The sequence below is a fragment of the Strix aluco genome, chromosome 22, assembly GCF_031877795.1.
Source record: "Strix aluco isolate bStrAlu1 chromosome 22, bStrAlu1.hap1, whole genome shotgun sequence".
NCBI classification, from domain to species: domain Eukaryota; kingdom Metazoa; phylum Chordata; class Aves; order Strigiformes; family Strigidae; genus Strix; species Strix aluco.
The window spans coordinates 5,191,447-5,207,071 of NC_133952.1; the positions used below are offsets into that span (position 1 = coordinate 5,191,447).

Below are 15,625 nucleotides of genomic sequence, written 5' to 3' on the forward strand. Positions count from 1 at the left end.
TCCACCTCTTGTTCTTTCATTTAAGAGTTATGCGTTGTGATTGACAAACGTACGACATGGAATAATGTGAACTGTTTTTTGTTTCTTCTCTTTAAAGGGTGGTGGTTTTTTTTTTTAATACAGACTAAGGTCTTATTTGCTCATGTATTGGAGGACTTTCAAATGAATTATGTGGTGATACTGGTCAGGATATAGGGAGTTCCCTGCTGTCCCAGTGTAATCTCAAATTGTGTACAACTTCAAATCTTCCTTCATCTCATTAAAATAATATTTTCATATTAAAGTGTATTGCGTACATCTAAAGTGTATTGTATTGGGCCATATGCATCATAGGCTCATTGCTGTACTTACACTCCAGGGAGGATCAAAAGAAGTTATTTTTGTTTTGTGTCATATCTTATGGTGGGATTGTAGAGCAAGGTGGCTGCTGTTGTCACTTTAATTTGTATTCCAAAAAGTTAGGACGTTTTTGATTACGTTGTGTATCATGATTTAGCAATCCTACTACATTGCAGCAGGAACTAGGAGGAAATACCTTGTTTCTATTTACTTGATGAAGGTTCTCATACTCTACAGAAACGCTGAAAAAAGGAGTGCAATTCCAATGTTGGGGCGAGTGGGATACAACGCTAGTGTTGTGATTTCTACTGTGAAAAGGGATCTCTGATTTTATAGGTGTATTTCATGAGTACTTTGTTTACATGCAGTTCTTCAGATTGTTAAACTGCATCTAATTATCAGGTGTTTTATGATTAATTTCAGAATTATTTAACCTATGTAAGCTTGTTTGTGTCACTGCTTCAGTATATTACTGACATCATCAAAAGCACTGCATCATGGAACTGAAGCTGCAGAAAATGAGTTCTCCAGTAGGGACTCTTCTACCTTTTCTGGCAAAATGTTTGTCTCAAGTGAGTTAAGTTTTTCTATGTCTTTCTAGTACAGTTCAGCTAGGACTAAAGCTGACTGTTTGGGTGATTGCTTGAGACAAATAATGTTACATAATTTTCAGATAGTCATGCTGTCACTTTTTATAGTTAATGGACTCTTAATTGAAAAGTCAGAGCCAAGTCTATTTTAATATTCCTCCACATCTCCACTTTACTGTTACTTGGCATAGTGGACCCTGGATCAGAGGTGGGCTATGCCGAGAAATAGCCTTCTGAAATACATTGTATGTGACTTCTGTCTGATCCTGACTTTTTATCTGGCAGTGATTGAAGGTGAAAAAACACTTAACTAAAGTTGAAATTAATTGCAAGTCTCCTGTTGATTAGATTATTTTCTTACAGCGAACCATAATTAAGTATAACAATAACAGGTTGTAACTTAAAAAGGAGACAGATACAATTGGTAATGGCTTTAGGCTTATAGGATATATTTTAACTTCAAGAAGATATTTTCACTGCTATCAACAGTGTTTCTCACTGAAATTTTCTCAGTGTTTAATTTGTTGAAGCACTAGAAGTTCTCATTCACTACAGACCATACTAAAATTTCTAGGAGAGGAGGAAAGAAAGTTCCTTTTTAGCATGTGAATTTTAGCGTGAGTGATAGAGAGCACAAGATGAGAATAGGGACTGCATAAAAAAAAGCAGAGTCAAGCTACATGTGGCATAAAATTGGAAAGAGTGATGTGAACTTAGCATCCTTTGACATGTACATGATTTTTGGGTAGTTTAGTGTTTTCTAAGCATACAACATGACCAGTGTCACCAGAAAAGGAAGCATTTCTTAAACCAATTTAACATGTGCTAATGAATACAAGAAAAATAAAGCTATTGGTTCCAATTACCCTTTATTGTATAGATTTGAAACTCTCTGATTATGGTAGAACCAAAAAATCTCCTTAGTCTTACTAAGCAGTTGCCACTAAAGCAGATGTAGATACAGAATTTTTTTTTTAACTGAGAGTGTGTGAGCCTGAGGGACCAGTCCTCCTGGTTGTATCTGTATTGGTCTGCTGCAAAATGAAATTATCAGTAAACTGTCTTCCACAGGGTGCTATTTTTACGTTGTTTGTTGTAGTGTGTCCAGCTATCAGCTTTTAAGAATACCAGTAAGATCAAAAATGTATTTCTGAAAACTACTGTTCAAAGACATAGTCCAGATGTGTCCAGCAAAAACTGTACTAATTAAAAAACAATGTTATTTTTTTTCCATTCGACCAGTTAGATTCTTTTAATTAACTGTTTAAAGTCTGTATTACGGAGTTGTGCTCTGTAGGGAAGATGGGCATTGTTCATTCCATAGCCTATGTAACAATTAGTACCAAATAGCTTGTCACTGTTAGGTAATGGACTGATACATAACAGCTTTGTCATAGGTCAGTATTGCAAGTCCTCATTGCTGAAATCAAGGGTTGGGTGTTATTGAGGTACCCTAAACTTTTCTAAGAAAATTTTTTAAAAACCCAGCTATGTGTTTCTTCGTGGTAATTTGGAGAGGCATTCAGTCTGAAATGAGAACAGGTTGGTTTGAACTCCCACAATTCTAACATGTTATTTGTGTTACATGAAGGCAACAGGTTGTGGCCTCTTTTGTGCCTAGTACTGTGCAAACTATGTCTTCTGGGTCCCCACGTTGTGCCCTGAGCATAAAGCCTGTCTTCGCTCATCTTGTGCCTTAAGACTGAACAGCATCTAGGGAATTAACTGGATAGGATGTGCACCAGTCTTATGCTGTATTCTCAAACTTCTCTTTCAGCCTGCACCTTTGCCTTTCTAGGATATCTTTGTTTCTCCCCTTTTTTTCTTTCTCACTTAAAGCTTTCTAATCTTAGATCAAATTTCAGATTTCTGTGATAATTTTATGTAAACCTAGAGGAATATGACAACTCAGAATACTGAAGAACCAAATCTGATCCTTTAACAATTGCTAAATGTACCCTCAGTTGTGAAAGCTCTCTTTCAGAGGAAAAAATATTCAGAGTTTATTTATATTTTAATGTTAATTTGTTCAGCAGTAAGGAAGATCAGTATAATTTGCCTATCATCCTTAAAGGGGCAGGGAACAATCTTGTATTAGTTTTAATTGCAATATCTTATCTAAAAGCAGCTTGGTGTCTGTGTAGATTTCTTTGTTCTGTGCCTTCTTCAGAATTTTTTTCAGGGCAGGTTACAGTCTGGGGGATTGGTCTGTAAGAAAGATGAGTGGTTGATGGCCTAAGAGTGACACATACAAGGCAGACAGTTCATCTTAGTGTCCTCCTGCCTCAACAGTGATGGTTGCAGCTGGTTTTGATGTAACTTAGGCATTGATCTAGCCTAGTGCTGTAGGTGAAGGTATGCTGAGTGGCCTGTGACCCCAGTTATCTGCTTGAAACTGGGAGATGATGAAGAGAGGTTTTGTGCAAATCATACCTTGTGAGGGGTATGACCTTGTTGGAGTAATCAACACTTGACTGTACTTGAGAATAAACTGATAAATATTGATTATTATCTATGTCTTTTTCTTCTCACACATGTCCTTCCTAACACCAGATTTGGAACGAGCTAGCAAGAATGAGTACGAACAGTTGTGGACAAGTTTCACATCACACTTACTTTTCTTGCTTTTTACATAAATAATCTTCATTTTTCTCCCTCAGCCACTGCTGCATGTATGGGCTGTTAGTGTGTGTATTTGTTTGTTTTCTCCATTCCTCCTTTCCTTTATCTGAAAAAAATGGTTATAGATCAATTGAATAGTAAGGAAACAGCTTTTAAGACTTTAATTCAACCCTGAATTCAAAGGGATTTCAATTCAGCTAGGTTGTTCTACCAATAACATTTTTGATACGGCTTTGTGAGCTATGAACACTTCATCTGGATTCAGCAGTATGGAAAACAGGTATGGGGATGTGTAGCTGACGTTTTCTTGGGTGAGGTAGTTCTGTAGTTTTTTCAGATAAACAGCTGAAAAAATAAGATATAAGATACACGTGGAGAAAAATGAAGATATTTAAAAAAAAACTTTGTAGGGACCCTGATATGTACAGCTTCTACTTATGGCAAAGCTAAACAATTTATTTATGCAATAATCTCCCCTGTTTTGATTGACAGGGAGGGAGGATTAGGACATTCTAACCATAGCCTTTTTTTTTTCCTGTCATAAGAACAACAAAAAAAATTAATTTTCTAGCTGCCTTCCATGTTCATGTGGTGACACCTGTCATAGAGGGAGATACAGTTTCAGACACTGTTTTCCCACAGTTTTGAAGTCTGTTTTAATTTGATCTGTTCTTCTTCCTGTTGGAGTGGGTTTCACAGGCCATTAAGTGATGACAGTAATGGAGCATAGACATTGACTTGACACAGATCTCTTGTTCACTCTTTCACTTGCTTGGCAGTTCTTTAGGATTATGAGCAGAAATGAAAACATGCAATGCTTGAGTATTGTAATACAAAGAAGGAGTAACATGAATTGCTTATTTTTGCAGGGAGTGGACATCCTCAAATATGATACTGTTATTTTGTGCTAGGCCTATTTTGAGCTGAAGATGTAAGCTTTACAAACAGATTCTTTGAGGCAGACTGATCATAAATAATTTCTTTTCTGTTTTACATTTATGCCTCAAGTTTCAGTGAAACCACTTATAAATGATGACTTTTATAACTTATTTTGTCTATTTCTCATGTATGATATTAGTGTTATGTGGTCATATATTTTAATAAATAGGTTCATAATGGTTTTATGAAGTTGGTGTTTGAAGGCAGATGCTTCTCTGTCTCACTAGTAACATGCAAAAACTGTTTCTTAAATTGTGTGGTGTAATGTCTCTAGGTGATGAGACGATGTTATTTACTGTCTGTCTTTACTTCTCAAGATGTTTCTGTCCAGCAGATGAGTTGAATATTTTTAGTGTTTCAGACCAACTTGGACAGTGGTTGTCTCTAGTAACTTCTTTAGCATGGGTGTTTTTATTAGTATCGTGTGGTGTGAAATTAAGGCAAAGGTCATGTTCATATTGTCCCTTTTATCAGATTAATGTAGTTTGTTTCATCAAATGCCAAAATAAATGGGGAGGTGTGTTACAGGTTTTGGAATCGCTGAGCAGTAAATGTTAAACTTGTTCTACACAACAGTTTGGGGGACAAACACAGTGTTCTCCAGTGCAAATGGTTTTCCAAGGCAGCAAATACATACTTAAAGTCTAAACGTCAAGGGTATTTTAGTAATGTCACGCAGAACAGAGAAACAGCAGCGAGAGTCGGCTCCATTTAGCAGGTTATCAAGTCTATCTATATTTGCAGTTTCACAGGAGTCAATACCCCGGCTGTGTAGGGAGGCTAAAGGGCAACCCCGGGGTGCGTGTGCATATGTATGCGCAAACGAGTTTGTTTATTTGCTGTTATTTCCTTTGTGCAGATTCGTCGAAGGCGCCTTGCTCGGTTGGCAGGTGGACCATCTTCCCAGCCTACTACGCCACTGACATCACCGCAGAGAGAGACCCCCCCTGGACCACCTGTAGTCGCACCAGCCCCGGGGCCATCCCATAGTCTGGGCCTAAATGTCCACAGCATGACCCCAGCTACCTCTCCAATTGGTGCATCAGGTAGGCTGGCGTGTTAGTGACAAAAATCATTATTGTATGTCTACTGAAAGTTATTACACAACTCGGTATCCTTAGAACATAAACGCTATTACTGACATTATTTCTGCTGTTACTAGCAGTAATTTCAGAAAGAAACCTTCTAAAATGGTGAAGGTACTCTTTTGTTTTCATTTTCCATATAATAAATGGTTAGATACAATTGTTTTCCAGATATCAGTAAATGGCTTTTAAAATATGGGTTACCAAAACTTGAAATTTGTTACACAGTTTAATATTACAGAAAAGAAAGCGGATCTGTCAAGGAGACAGGGAAAAAACCCTTTTTAGTCTTGCAACACAGTTTTTATTGATTGGTTTCTATTTACATTTTAGCAATCAGTCCCAAGTTCATTTCTGATCTTTAATTACTAGCATTTGGCACAATTAAAAATAGTAGGCTGTGACTGTGCATTGTCAGTGTAAGAATAAAGTATTTGCTTTCTCCGTTGTATTACTTAGCCAATTCACTATTTGCTGTAGTGAATAGAAATAGGATATTTACAAATGGTATTTATTTCAGAAGATATGTGTAATGCCTAATCTATTAAAATCAGACAAGTGCAGAAAGCATGGAAGGTTGGGAAAGTTGCTTTGTACAGAGGTGAAGACAATATTCTTATATATAGTACCACTTTTGACCTAAAAAAAAAATAATTTTGATTTCAAGTTGAATGTGGTGGAAATCAAACCAAATTGGCATGTTTTCCGGTATTGTGATCTTTATCTGAAAACTTAAATTGTTTCGCATGTTGTGTTACGAAGCTTAAGAGGTTTGCAAAACCAATCTCAACCCAAATGTCAAGGTTGTTTTAAACAGGTTTTCAATATCATAGAATCATTTAGGTCAAAAAAGACCCTTAAGATCATTGAGTCCAACTGTTTGATGTCCTTGTTTTGGTGTGCCCAAAACTGCACACAGTGCTTGAGGTGATTTCTAATAATTTCATAGAAACAGTATTTTTTCCAGTGCTCCTTAATAAATGTGCAGAGTTCTTTATCTATTTACCTTTTTGCTTTCTGAAATGTTATATTCTTCCCTTTGGCAAGTACAGTAATTTGCAAGCTTAAGTCTGGTAACTTAATTACAGTGCTGTTCTGAAATATCTAAGTGACTCCTTCCTGCTTATTTTGTTGCCTTCTACCCAAAGCAGGACAGAGGAAAGCTATCAAAAGCATTTTCCTGAGAAAAGCTCATTGCAGGTGGAATTTAACACTGTGTATTGTATTGTCCTCATGATTATAGACAGCAACCCACAAGCAAAGGTGACTTTTTTTTAAGAACAGTGCGGAGGTCACTTACTGTGTTCGCTCAGCCTGTGGTTACATGACTATTTTAACCCATCTTAGGTCTGACTCTTGTTGGAAGTAGTATTTCTCACTGCCTCTCCCTCTGCTATCCTTAGCAACTGTGTGGTGAGGTGGATCATGGACTTAATCCAGATGAAAGCGAACTCGGGAACAATAAAAGGATAGTTTTTAAATAGATGAGGTCCTGATCCATCGTACTGCACAACTGTATAAACAATAATGCCAACAGAGCGGGAGGTGTGGAAACAGGTACCTGAAGGTAGGAATGTTTGTGTATTGACAGGTTTATCATGGTTTGGAGCGGTCGGATGGCTAAGACCTTAGAGACTTCTGTTTTAAGAATCTGTCTATCTGCACTGGACAGTACCTAATTGTACTGACTAGACTGTTTGATGACCAGAAACAGACGTGACCTAGTCAGCGTAGTGTTTGCTTCCTACAGTGGAAGCAATTTAATGTGTGTCTTTTTCACACTAGGGTAACACATATAGTTAAATTGGTGAATACATCAGGAAAAAATGTTCACAACTGGTTATCTGCTGTATTTATTCCGCATAAATGAAGACTCAGCTGTGTGGTTTGCAGGAGTTCCTTTGAGCAGTAAACTAAAATGACTGCAGAGGATTTTAATTCATTTGGACATGCAGAGAGCAGCCTCAGCAGAATAGTGTCCTTGTAAGCATCCAATTTTATAAGAACTTGCATGTCATGGTGAGATCAGGCTTACACATCAATTCCATGAAAAATATGATAATTATTTTGTATGTATTTTGAAAATATTTTGGAAAGCCTAAAAACAGTGTATCAGTGACAGCCACATGTACTGAGTGTGTGGTCTTCCTAATTTTTGCATGTCTCTATGCTGTTGTTTCCTTTTTTTTTTTTTTAAAGGAAAACTGGAACTTCACGTGTCAGGTATTTTGTGGTATACCTGATCCAGCAAAGTACAGATGGCAGTAAATTCTGGAAGATTTGTTGTGAGAAGGTGGTAGGTAGGACAGTTTGTTTAAAGAAGCCTGTTAATGAGTGCTGCAGTATAACTGTTAAAGTACATGGTCCTGGCAGTTAGACCCCAAGGGAATGTAGAGCAATGCACTTCACCCTGGTAAGCCATGTATACTCTAGTCTCTTTATCCACTGACTTAGCTAGCTTTTTCTTTGGAAGAGGGAGGACTCAAGAAAGACTGCCCCTTTATAATCGGTGATGTACTGGAGGAAAACAAGGCTGTAACTGGGATATCTTAACTCAGCAGCCTGCTGGAATACCCTGTTGAAGTCTGCCTTTGCCTGCTGTGGAACAGCGTATTTCTGCTGGGTGTTATCTTTTGTGAAACTACATCATTGAAGTTATGCTTTTGAACGTTACTTTTAGTTAACCTGATTCACCTGAGCGACTTTGCTCAGCTTGGACACTATACTTGATATTTCTATACCCTTGGTTTATGGAGAAACTGTACTAGGCTTGGGGCCTCTACCTTGGACAAGGACTTTCAGTGTCAAAGCTGTAATATGCATCACTAATATTCCAGGTCATTTAGAACTGAAATGGAGTTTTTCTTCACATTTTCCTGCTTCCTGGGTGAGATCTTTTGCAGGCATTTAATATTGGCAAATAGGTGGCTAAGTGAAATCTAACTTTTCTTGGAGGATTTTGGTTCCTATCTCTATTCTTTTCATACTGAAAACCTAATGAGCTCAAGAATGTTGTTTGGGTGTTGTTTATGAATGAATGATAATACACAGCTACAGCCCTAAAGTTACAAACCAAAGCACAGAAGCTTTGAACAAACCCAAATAAAATTTACATTTAGCAAGTATTTTGTGATATGTACAAGTTACATATGCGTTCTATGTTGTCCTGCTATACCGTAGAGTGCTTTTGCATGTCTTCAGTTACAGAACATAGGTGTCTGGACAATCTTGTTAAATTCTTTTCTGAATACCAATGCAAATTAATTTTACCTTGCACATCTTTTCCCCTTCTTATTTGAAGATCTGAGTGTTTTCTGGATACTGACTAATTTCCAGCCTAATATAAGGAGTCAAATATAAAGTGTTTTTATACCCAGGGAACTAAAACAGGAGTTTTGAAGCAGTAGAATGAAGGAACTTTGCCTACCTCCCATGCGGAATATCTAGTTGCTCTTCAGCAAACTGTCTTATAAATGGGATTTTTCTGCCTTCTGCATTTTTTTCCTGTAAAAATGAGTTGTTTCAAGACCTAGAAAAGCTTTGAGAAGAGTAGTCAAAAACAAGCAGCTTGTGTCAAAGAGCATAATCCTGATTTGTTCTGTTTTGCAGCCCCCACTGTGAACTTAAAAATGTGTTGCCGCCCTAAACACAGGACAAGCTTGCACTTCTCAGTAGTAACACTGAAACGCAGCCAGGGCTGGAATTTAAAAATAGGTTGTCAATCTGGTTTTACACTTCTCACCTGAAACCTGATGCTGTTTGGGGAATGTCTTGTAAACTGTGGGCAAAAGAACCCAAAGGAGTGAAATTCACTACTGCTTTCTTTTTAAACAGAGATCAATAATGCCTTTTTTCCTGCTCCTTCAAGGAGTCTGTTTACTGACATGCAAAAACCTGATATTGATAAAGCTACAGTTGCAGCTTGCAATTAATGCTACTTTATTATAAATCATGACTTCAAACAGTATCACTAGGCACAAATTTTAGGAATAGACTATGCCTAAAAGCACTTTTCACATAGATGTTTGTAGAACTCATTCAACTTCCACTGATACTGAATGCAAGGCTTTTTCTGGATTATTTGGAATTATGCATAAAACTTTCCTTCTACTATGCTATTATCTAACACGCCTCTGAAGAAGGCTTCATTGCAAAGTGAATCCATCCTTTCATATCCTGATGCTCATCAGCCGTGCTCCAAAGGCGTTATATTGCTCTCCATTTGCTGGTATTGTACTTAGGGCCTGTTGTTAGGACTTCTTGGATGCTTATTTTGGGTTTGTGGAGAAGTACTGATAATTTCCCGGCAAATTGTGGGAGGTTTTGTGGGAAGACTATCAGAACTCAGATTAGTTTTGTCCTGTATCCTCACCCAAGTTCACTTCATCGTAATGACCCAGCGTGAAGTCCTGTTCTGATAGGACTGACTTTTAGAGGGGCTTTGACGAGGTCTTAAGGTAGAGCAGTCTTTTAAGAGTTCAGTTTGCTGTTTTTTAATGGGAGTGAATCTATGAGCACTTCACAGATGCAAATTTAGTTTGTTCTGTGTTGTCATGCAGGTAAGAATTCCTATATTGCTGCTGCAAGAGGAAGTAGAAAATGTGATTATCTGTAGTCAAATGTGAATGTTAACATTTATTTCCTAATGCATTACTAAGAATGGTTAAGAGCTGGATTGAAAAACCATATTTCCTTTCCTTTTCCATCCAAATGATTATGTAGTGCCTTCTCATCTTTGTAGTAGTAATCTTGGTGGTGCCTTTTCTCTAGGAGTAGCCCACCGAAGCCAGAGCAGCGAAGGAGTGAGTTCACTCAGCAGTTCTCCATCTAACAGCCTTGAAACACAATCTCAGTCTCTCTCTCGGTCTCAGAGCATGGATATTGATAGTGTCTCCTGTGAGAAAAGGTAAAAAAATGCAGCTTGTGTAAGCCAGCAAATACTGTACAATGCTAATCATCAAAACTACTTACACAGGAAAATATTCTGCCACTTCTCACTTCCAGCCATGTTAATGCAATAGGGTTAAATGCTTAAAAATGACACACGGTTTAGACCACTGTGATGCTTATTCTAGTCTGATTTTAATGGGAATTCCTGACCTAAAGTGATAACAGACAAAATATTATCTTAGATGTTAAGTGATGAGTGTGTCTGGTGGGGATAATTCAGCTACTCTATTGAAAAAAGAAAAGGTTATGGGATGTGATAGCTCTGTAGTTCAAATTGCCTGCTGAAGAAATTTAGAATTGTGTTTCCTGAATTCAAAATAAATGCAATATGAGAAAGATCTATCAACTAGTGATTTTAGTTGCCGTTTCTGCATAATGGCTTTCTTGTTGCATTGTTTTTTCTCTGCTGCTTTTACTTAAGGTGACACTCCTTCAGTCAGCATCTTAGAGGACTGTGTGTTTCTACAAGTTAATGGATTTCTTCTCTTATTTCTCCTTACAGTATGTCCCAGGTAGATGTGGATTCAGGAATTGAAAACATGGAGGTGGATGAGAATGATCGCAGAGAGAAAAGGAGTCTGACGGATAAGGTTAGTCTGTCATATGTTGGCTGGATGGAAGAGTGAGTTAGCTTGCAGTGAGTTCAGGTATCTCCGTATTTTGAATACATGCTTTTTAGAGGGTGGAACTAGTCCTCAGATGTCATCTGTGACCGATTTCTTCACTGTGTTTCCTAATTAAAATTTGTAGGAAGGAAAAAAAGTCAGACCTTTCAATATTGATTTTCTCAAATTTGTTTATGAATGATACTTGAAAACTCTGAAGAAAATATTTTTGTTATATATCCTACAAAGTGATCTATTAATGCCCAGATCTATTTTTTTTAATACTCAGTAGACCTGAAGAAGTATTTATTAAGACACCTCTGAAGATTGTTGCAGCTTATTTGTGTAGCATTTATACAGAGGTCTACTAACAAAGTACTGCTTCAAATGTTATATATGCCAAAGCAGTGCTGTGTAATAAGGTTTTCTTAATGATATTATAAGAGAATAAATAAGAATATTTAGCTATCAAGGTTTAAACAGGTGGTAGAACCCTTTAAAGCAGAGGAAGAAAGCAAGCAAGTATGAAGCTCTAATTCACTCCTAAAATCGTCCTCTTTGTCATTTGATTTTTAAGGCCCATGTGAAATAAAGCCAGAAAGAAATGGGACATCAGTATAGTGGAGAGAACTTTCTACAACAATTCTTGCAGTGCTCATTAGATGTCTTTGTTTATTCCTGCACTGTCAGTAATAAGGTCAGTTGGTAAAAGCCTGGCTTAAAGCCATGTAGCAATAACCCTGCTGCAGAATACTTTCCAGTCAATTCCTAGCTGCAAATCAGGCAGTCAGACAGCTCGCATTGTGCTACTGTGAAATAAATCGCTTGGAATCAAGGACAATCTTGAAGCGGGGGAGCAGTGGAAAGTAAAATAAAGCTTTGCAAACTTGGTTTAATTCCTCTTACTCATTTGGAGATACCAAAAACCTAAGTGGATAGGAGACAGCATAGTCCTCACGAGCAAAAAACTTTCTTGCCTGGTTATCTGCATTGGAAATGATGTCAATAATAAAGCCTTCTCTATAGAAATAGGCAGAAGTACTTGAAAACATTAGAATACTTGTAATTAGGTCAATAAAAATATATTAATGTGCCAAAATTTATGGTTTATTAAATGGTTTGAGGGAAAGCTTTTGAAAAGGGTATGGTGCTGGTAGTTGCTGGAAATCTCTGATAAATCTAGGCTTACCTACTGGCCATTATGTGGTCTCAAATTTAAAGGAAAAAAGGGAGCTTTTTAGTGGCAACCTTGTTTTTTTCCAGTCTGCATTTTGTTCTTTCCCATTGACTTATTTTTTTCTAAAAGAAAAGAGTATTACTATCTCAAGAAGTATGATACATAGCAGTATAACATGCACTTGTATTAGTCAAATATCAGAAGGTTTTTTTGGTCTAGGAAATATCTGCAACTCTTGCAGGAAAATAGCCTCAAAGTTAAACCTTTTTCATCTTTGAAATTCTATGCAGCTGAATTGCCTGTTTTGTGTATTATGTTGCTTTTTCAGTGTTGGTAGAAGAGTGTAGCAGGGGACAGAGTTGCTGGCTTGTCATGTATGTTTTGGAAATGTTTTTAAATGTTACCTCTCCTCACATTGCAGGGGTAATTATTTGAGTTTTATTTCTTTGTATTCCACCATTTTTTCAGGTGCATACTGCAAGCTGCTGTAGGATTGCAAGAACCCTCCTGTTTAACCTTTGCTAGGCACTATATATGGTAGCATTCTTTTCAGAGAAAGTAGTTTTTCATTTTGAGCACAGTTTACATGATGTTCCTTTTTTGGAAGAAAGGGGGATGAGGCAAATTCTTGAGTCTTTTGTACTGTCCTGACTTCATTCAAGTGGAAGATGTTTTTATCTTGGGCAAAGATTTGAAAGCAGAAGAGACTTGGTGAAACTTGCTCCTTCCTGTGGTTTCATTTTTACAAGAATCTGTTAAAATGCCTGTGCATAATGAAAATTTGAATCCCCAGTTAATTCCTTAAAGAAGAAATCATAACTATCTTGGTTAAATTTCCCTTCTTATTATACTGGTTTTGAATGTGTTTTGGGAATTTGTTTCCTACTGGATTTCTGTGTTTCTACTACATCTTTACTGCATCTTTTGTGTTTGTTCAGGGTTCTTTTCCAAATATATTTTGACAAATATATCTATATTTGTTCATAAGTATACCAAATCTGCTATCAACAGTCTGAAGCTCTTTAAAGATGACTGCCATCTGATAAAATTGTGACTTGACTAATACAATTGAAATTAAGTTGATTTTTTTTTTTTTCTTCCCCCCCACCTCCCAACCAAGGAACCTCTGTCTGGGTCTGAAGTATCTGAGGAGCAAGCTTTACAGCTGGTCTGTAAGATCTTCAGAGTCTCTTGGAAGGACCGAGACAGAGATGTTATCTTCCTGAATTCACTCTCTGCCCAGTTTAAGCAGAATCCAAAGGAAGGTAGGTGTCTGAACTGTTATCATTGTTAGGGATATTGTTTCACTTGAGTGACATGTTCTCTATTCTTATTTTTAGCTTTTTCTTTCTTTACTACAATGCCAGAACCACCTGCTTGTGGTCTTTGCTTGATTTCAACATGGGCTATCAGCAGAGGTAGCAGGAAATGGAATCCCCAAAAAAACCCATGGGACCGATTGGTCATAGCTCCTCTTTTAGTCAGTTGCTGTGCTCTTGCTGGTTATGTTTTCTGTTGTCAAACTAGTGTGCTGATATTGCAGTGTCTCTGGATTTTTTTTTTTCTGGAAACTTTTACTGACCTAATGGGTTGTTTTATATCATAATACACATTTAGCAGTTAATTTGATGAGCTAGGAGTTTGTGATCACTGTATGTAACAAATCATATTTAGTATGTCAGCTATAAGAGATAACAAAATTTGAAATTGTTATGTGTGGGCATATGTGGAGTGGGGGGTGTGTGTGTGTGTGTGTTTTTCCTTTCTTTATGACACAGCTTGCCCAACTCAACAGCAGCATGGGAAAATGAGAGGGACGGACAAGACAACTTTAATAAACAACAATAACAACATTAGGTTATCTATGATCTTTTGTACTTTCCATAAAAGTTACGTTTTTGTGTAGCTGTAACTTCAGAACCTAGTTAATACAGACAGTGATAGCTGTAAATGTAACTATCAATCTATTGTTTTTGCCAAAAGCAGCACTTAATTCATAGAAGTAAATTACTGTCCTTAGTAGAAATCTCTGACTAATGTGTAGATGAAGATAGTAGGTGAGGATACTAACTCTTTTATTCTTAACAGTGTTTTCAGATTTTAAGGACTTGATCGGGCAGATTTTGATGGAAGTGTTGATGATGTCCACCCAGTCAAGGGATGAAAACCCATTTGCTAGCCTGACGGCTACATCACAGCCAATTGCTGCAGCTGCCCGGTCTCCTGACAGAAGCCTGATTTTAAACATGGGCTCTAACCCAGGAAGCAGCCCTATGTTCTGTAACGTGGGCTCCTTTGGTTCCAGTTCGTTATCCAGGTGACTTCTGATTATAACTGAATACTGATTTCACTTGAATATTGATTGGTAGACTAGAAGAGAGAGAGGGGCATAGAAATGTCCCAAGAACAAAAACAGAATAGATTTTTAAAGTTCTTCACTCTTTCATGTTAATGTCCCTCCATTTCACCATTTTTCATTACACTGCTACAGCTAGAAGTGTATTGAATAGGTTAAAGCCATGTAGCTGATTTCTTCTGAGACGTATCCCTAACTTGCATCAGTGAAGGCTATGACTCTTAACTTAAAAGTGTGTAGATTGTGACATAGTTTTATTCAACATTAGTAAAAAGGAATAATGTGTGTGAGCTTCAGAATTACTGCTGACGAGTCATCAGAAGGGCAAGGGCTTCTCTTGCTCACTTTAACTTTTTCACCCTTTTCCTACATATCCTAAATTGTTGCTTTTTTTTTTTTCTTTTTCCCCTGTAACTGGTTTAGTCTCTATGGGACTAGTCCAGCTCCTACTACCAATTTCACAAGCTATGTACCAATGACTGGTTCATCTCTTACCCCACCAGCCAGTTCAGTTGCCACTACATCTGTGCCTTCCATTACTGTCAGCTCTCACCTCACAACAACAAGCCCTTCTTGGACTCAGCCTTCCTCTCCGAGGTACCGGCCATACACTGTTGCCCATTCTGGAGGCTTTTCAGCTTCTTCCATCCCGCGTTCCTTGAATATTTCCATCCCATCTAGTTCACAAAGTCCTCCAGCCATGGCTGCTAGCCCTCCAGCCATGCCAGTCATCACATCCAGACAGAGACCCACAACAATGGGTCCACCTTTGTTTACTGCTTCACCCAGTACCTTGCGCAGGCGTTCTTCTTTACTGAACAGGATTCCTTCTAGGTATTTCACAAGAACAAAAGAGTGTGTTTAATGTGTGCTGTGTGGGGTGTGGCATAATCCTGCAATTTGGAAGAATTTATGTTTGTGATGAGCTCACTCTACTTACCCTGAGTTGGTTTCTGCATTTT

The 15,625-nt window shown here is 37.6% G+C and overlaps 1 protein-coding gene across 3 annotated transcripts in view; it reads left to right on the forward strand.

Moving 5' to 3' along the window:
* Positions 1-15,625, forward strand: part of UBE4B (ubiquitination factor E4B) — a 41,883-nt gene that overhangs the window by 776 nt on the left and 25,482 nt on the right. For 2 of the 3 annotated variants that reach the window (XM_074847826.1, XM_074847827.1), the window contains exons 2-7: positions 5,350-5,536; positions 10,346-10,481; positions 11,028-11,115; positions 13,428-13,572; positions 14,396-14,624; positions 15,087-15,497. In XM_074847826.1, the coding sequence (XP_074703927.1) occupies positions 5,350-5,536; positions 10,346-10,481; positions 11,028-11,115; positions 13,428-13,572; positions 14,396-14,624; positions 15,087-15,497 (1,196 nt within the window). The remainder of the gene's footprint in view (positions 1-5,349; positions 5,537-10,345; positions 10,482-11,027; positions 11,116-13,427; positions 13,573-14,395; positions 14,625-15,086; positions 15,498-15,625) is intronic. The other variant, XM_074847828.1, reaches the window with a different exon arrangement.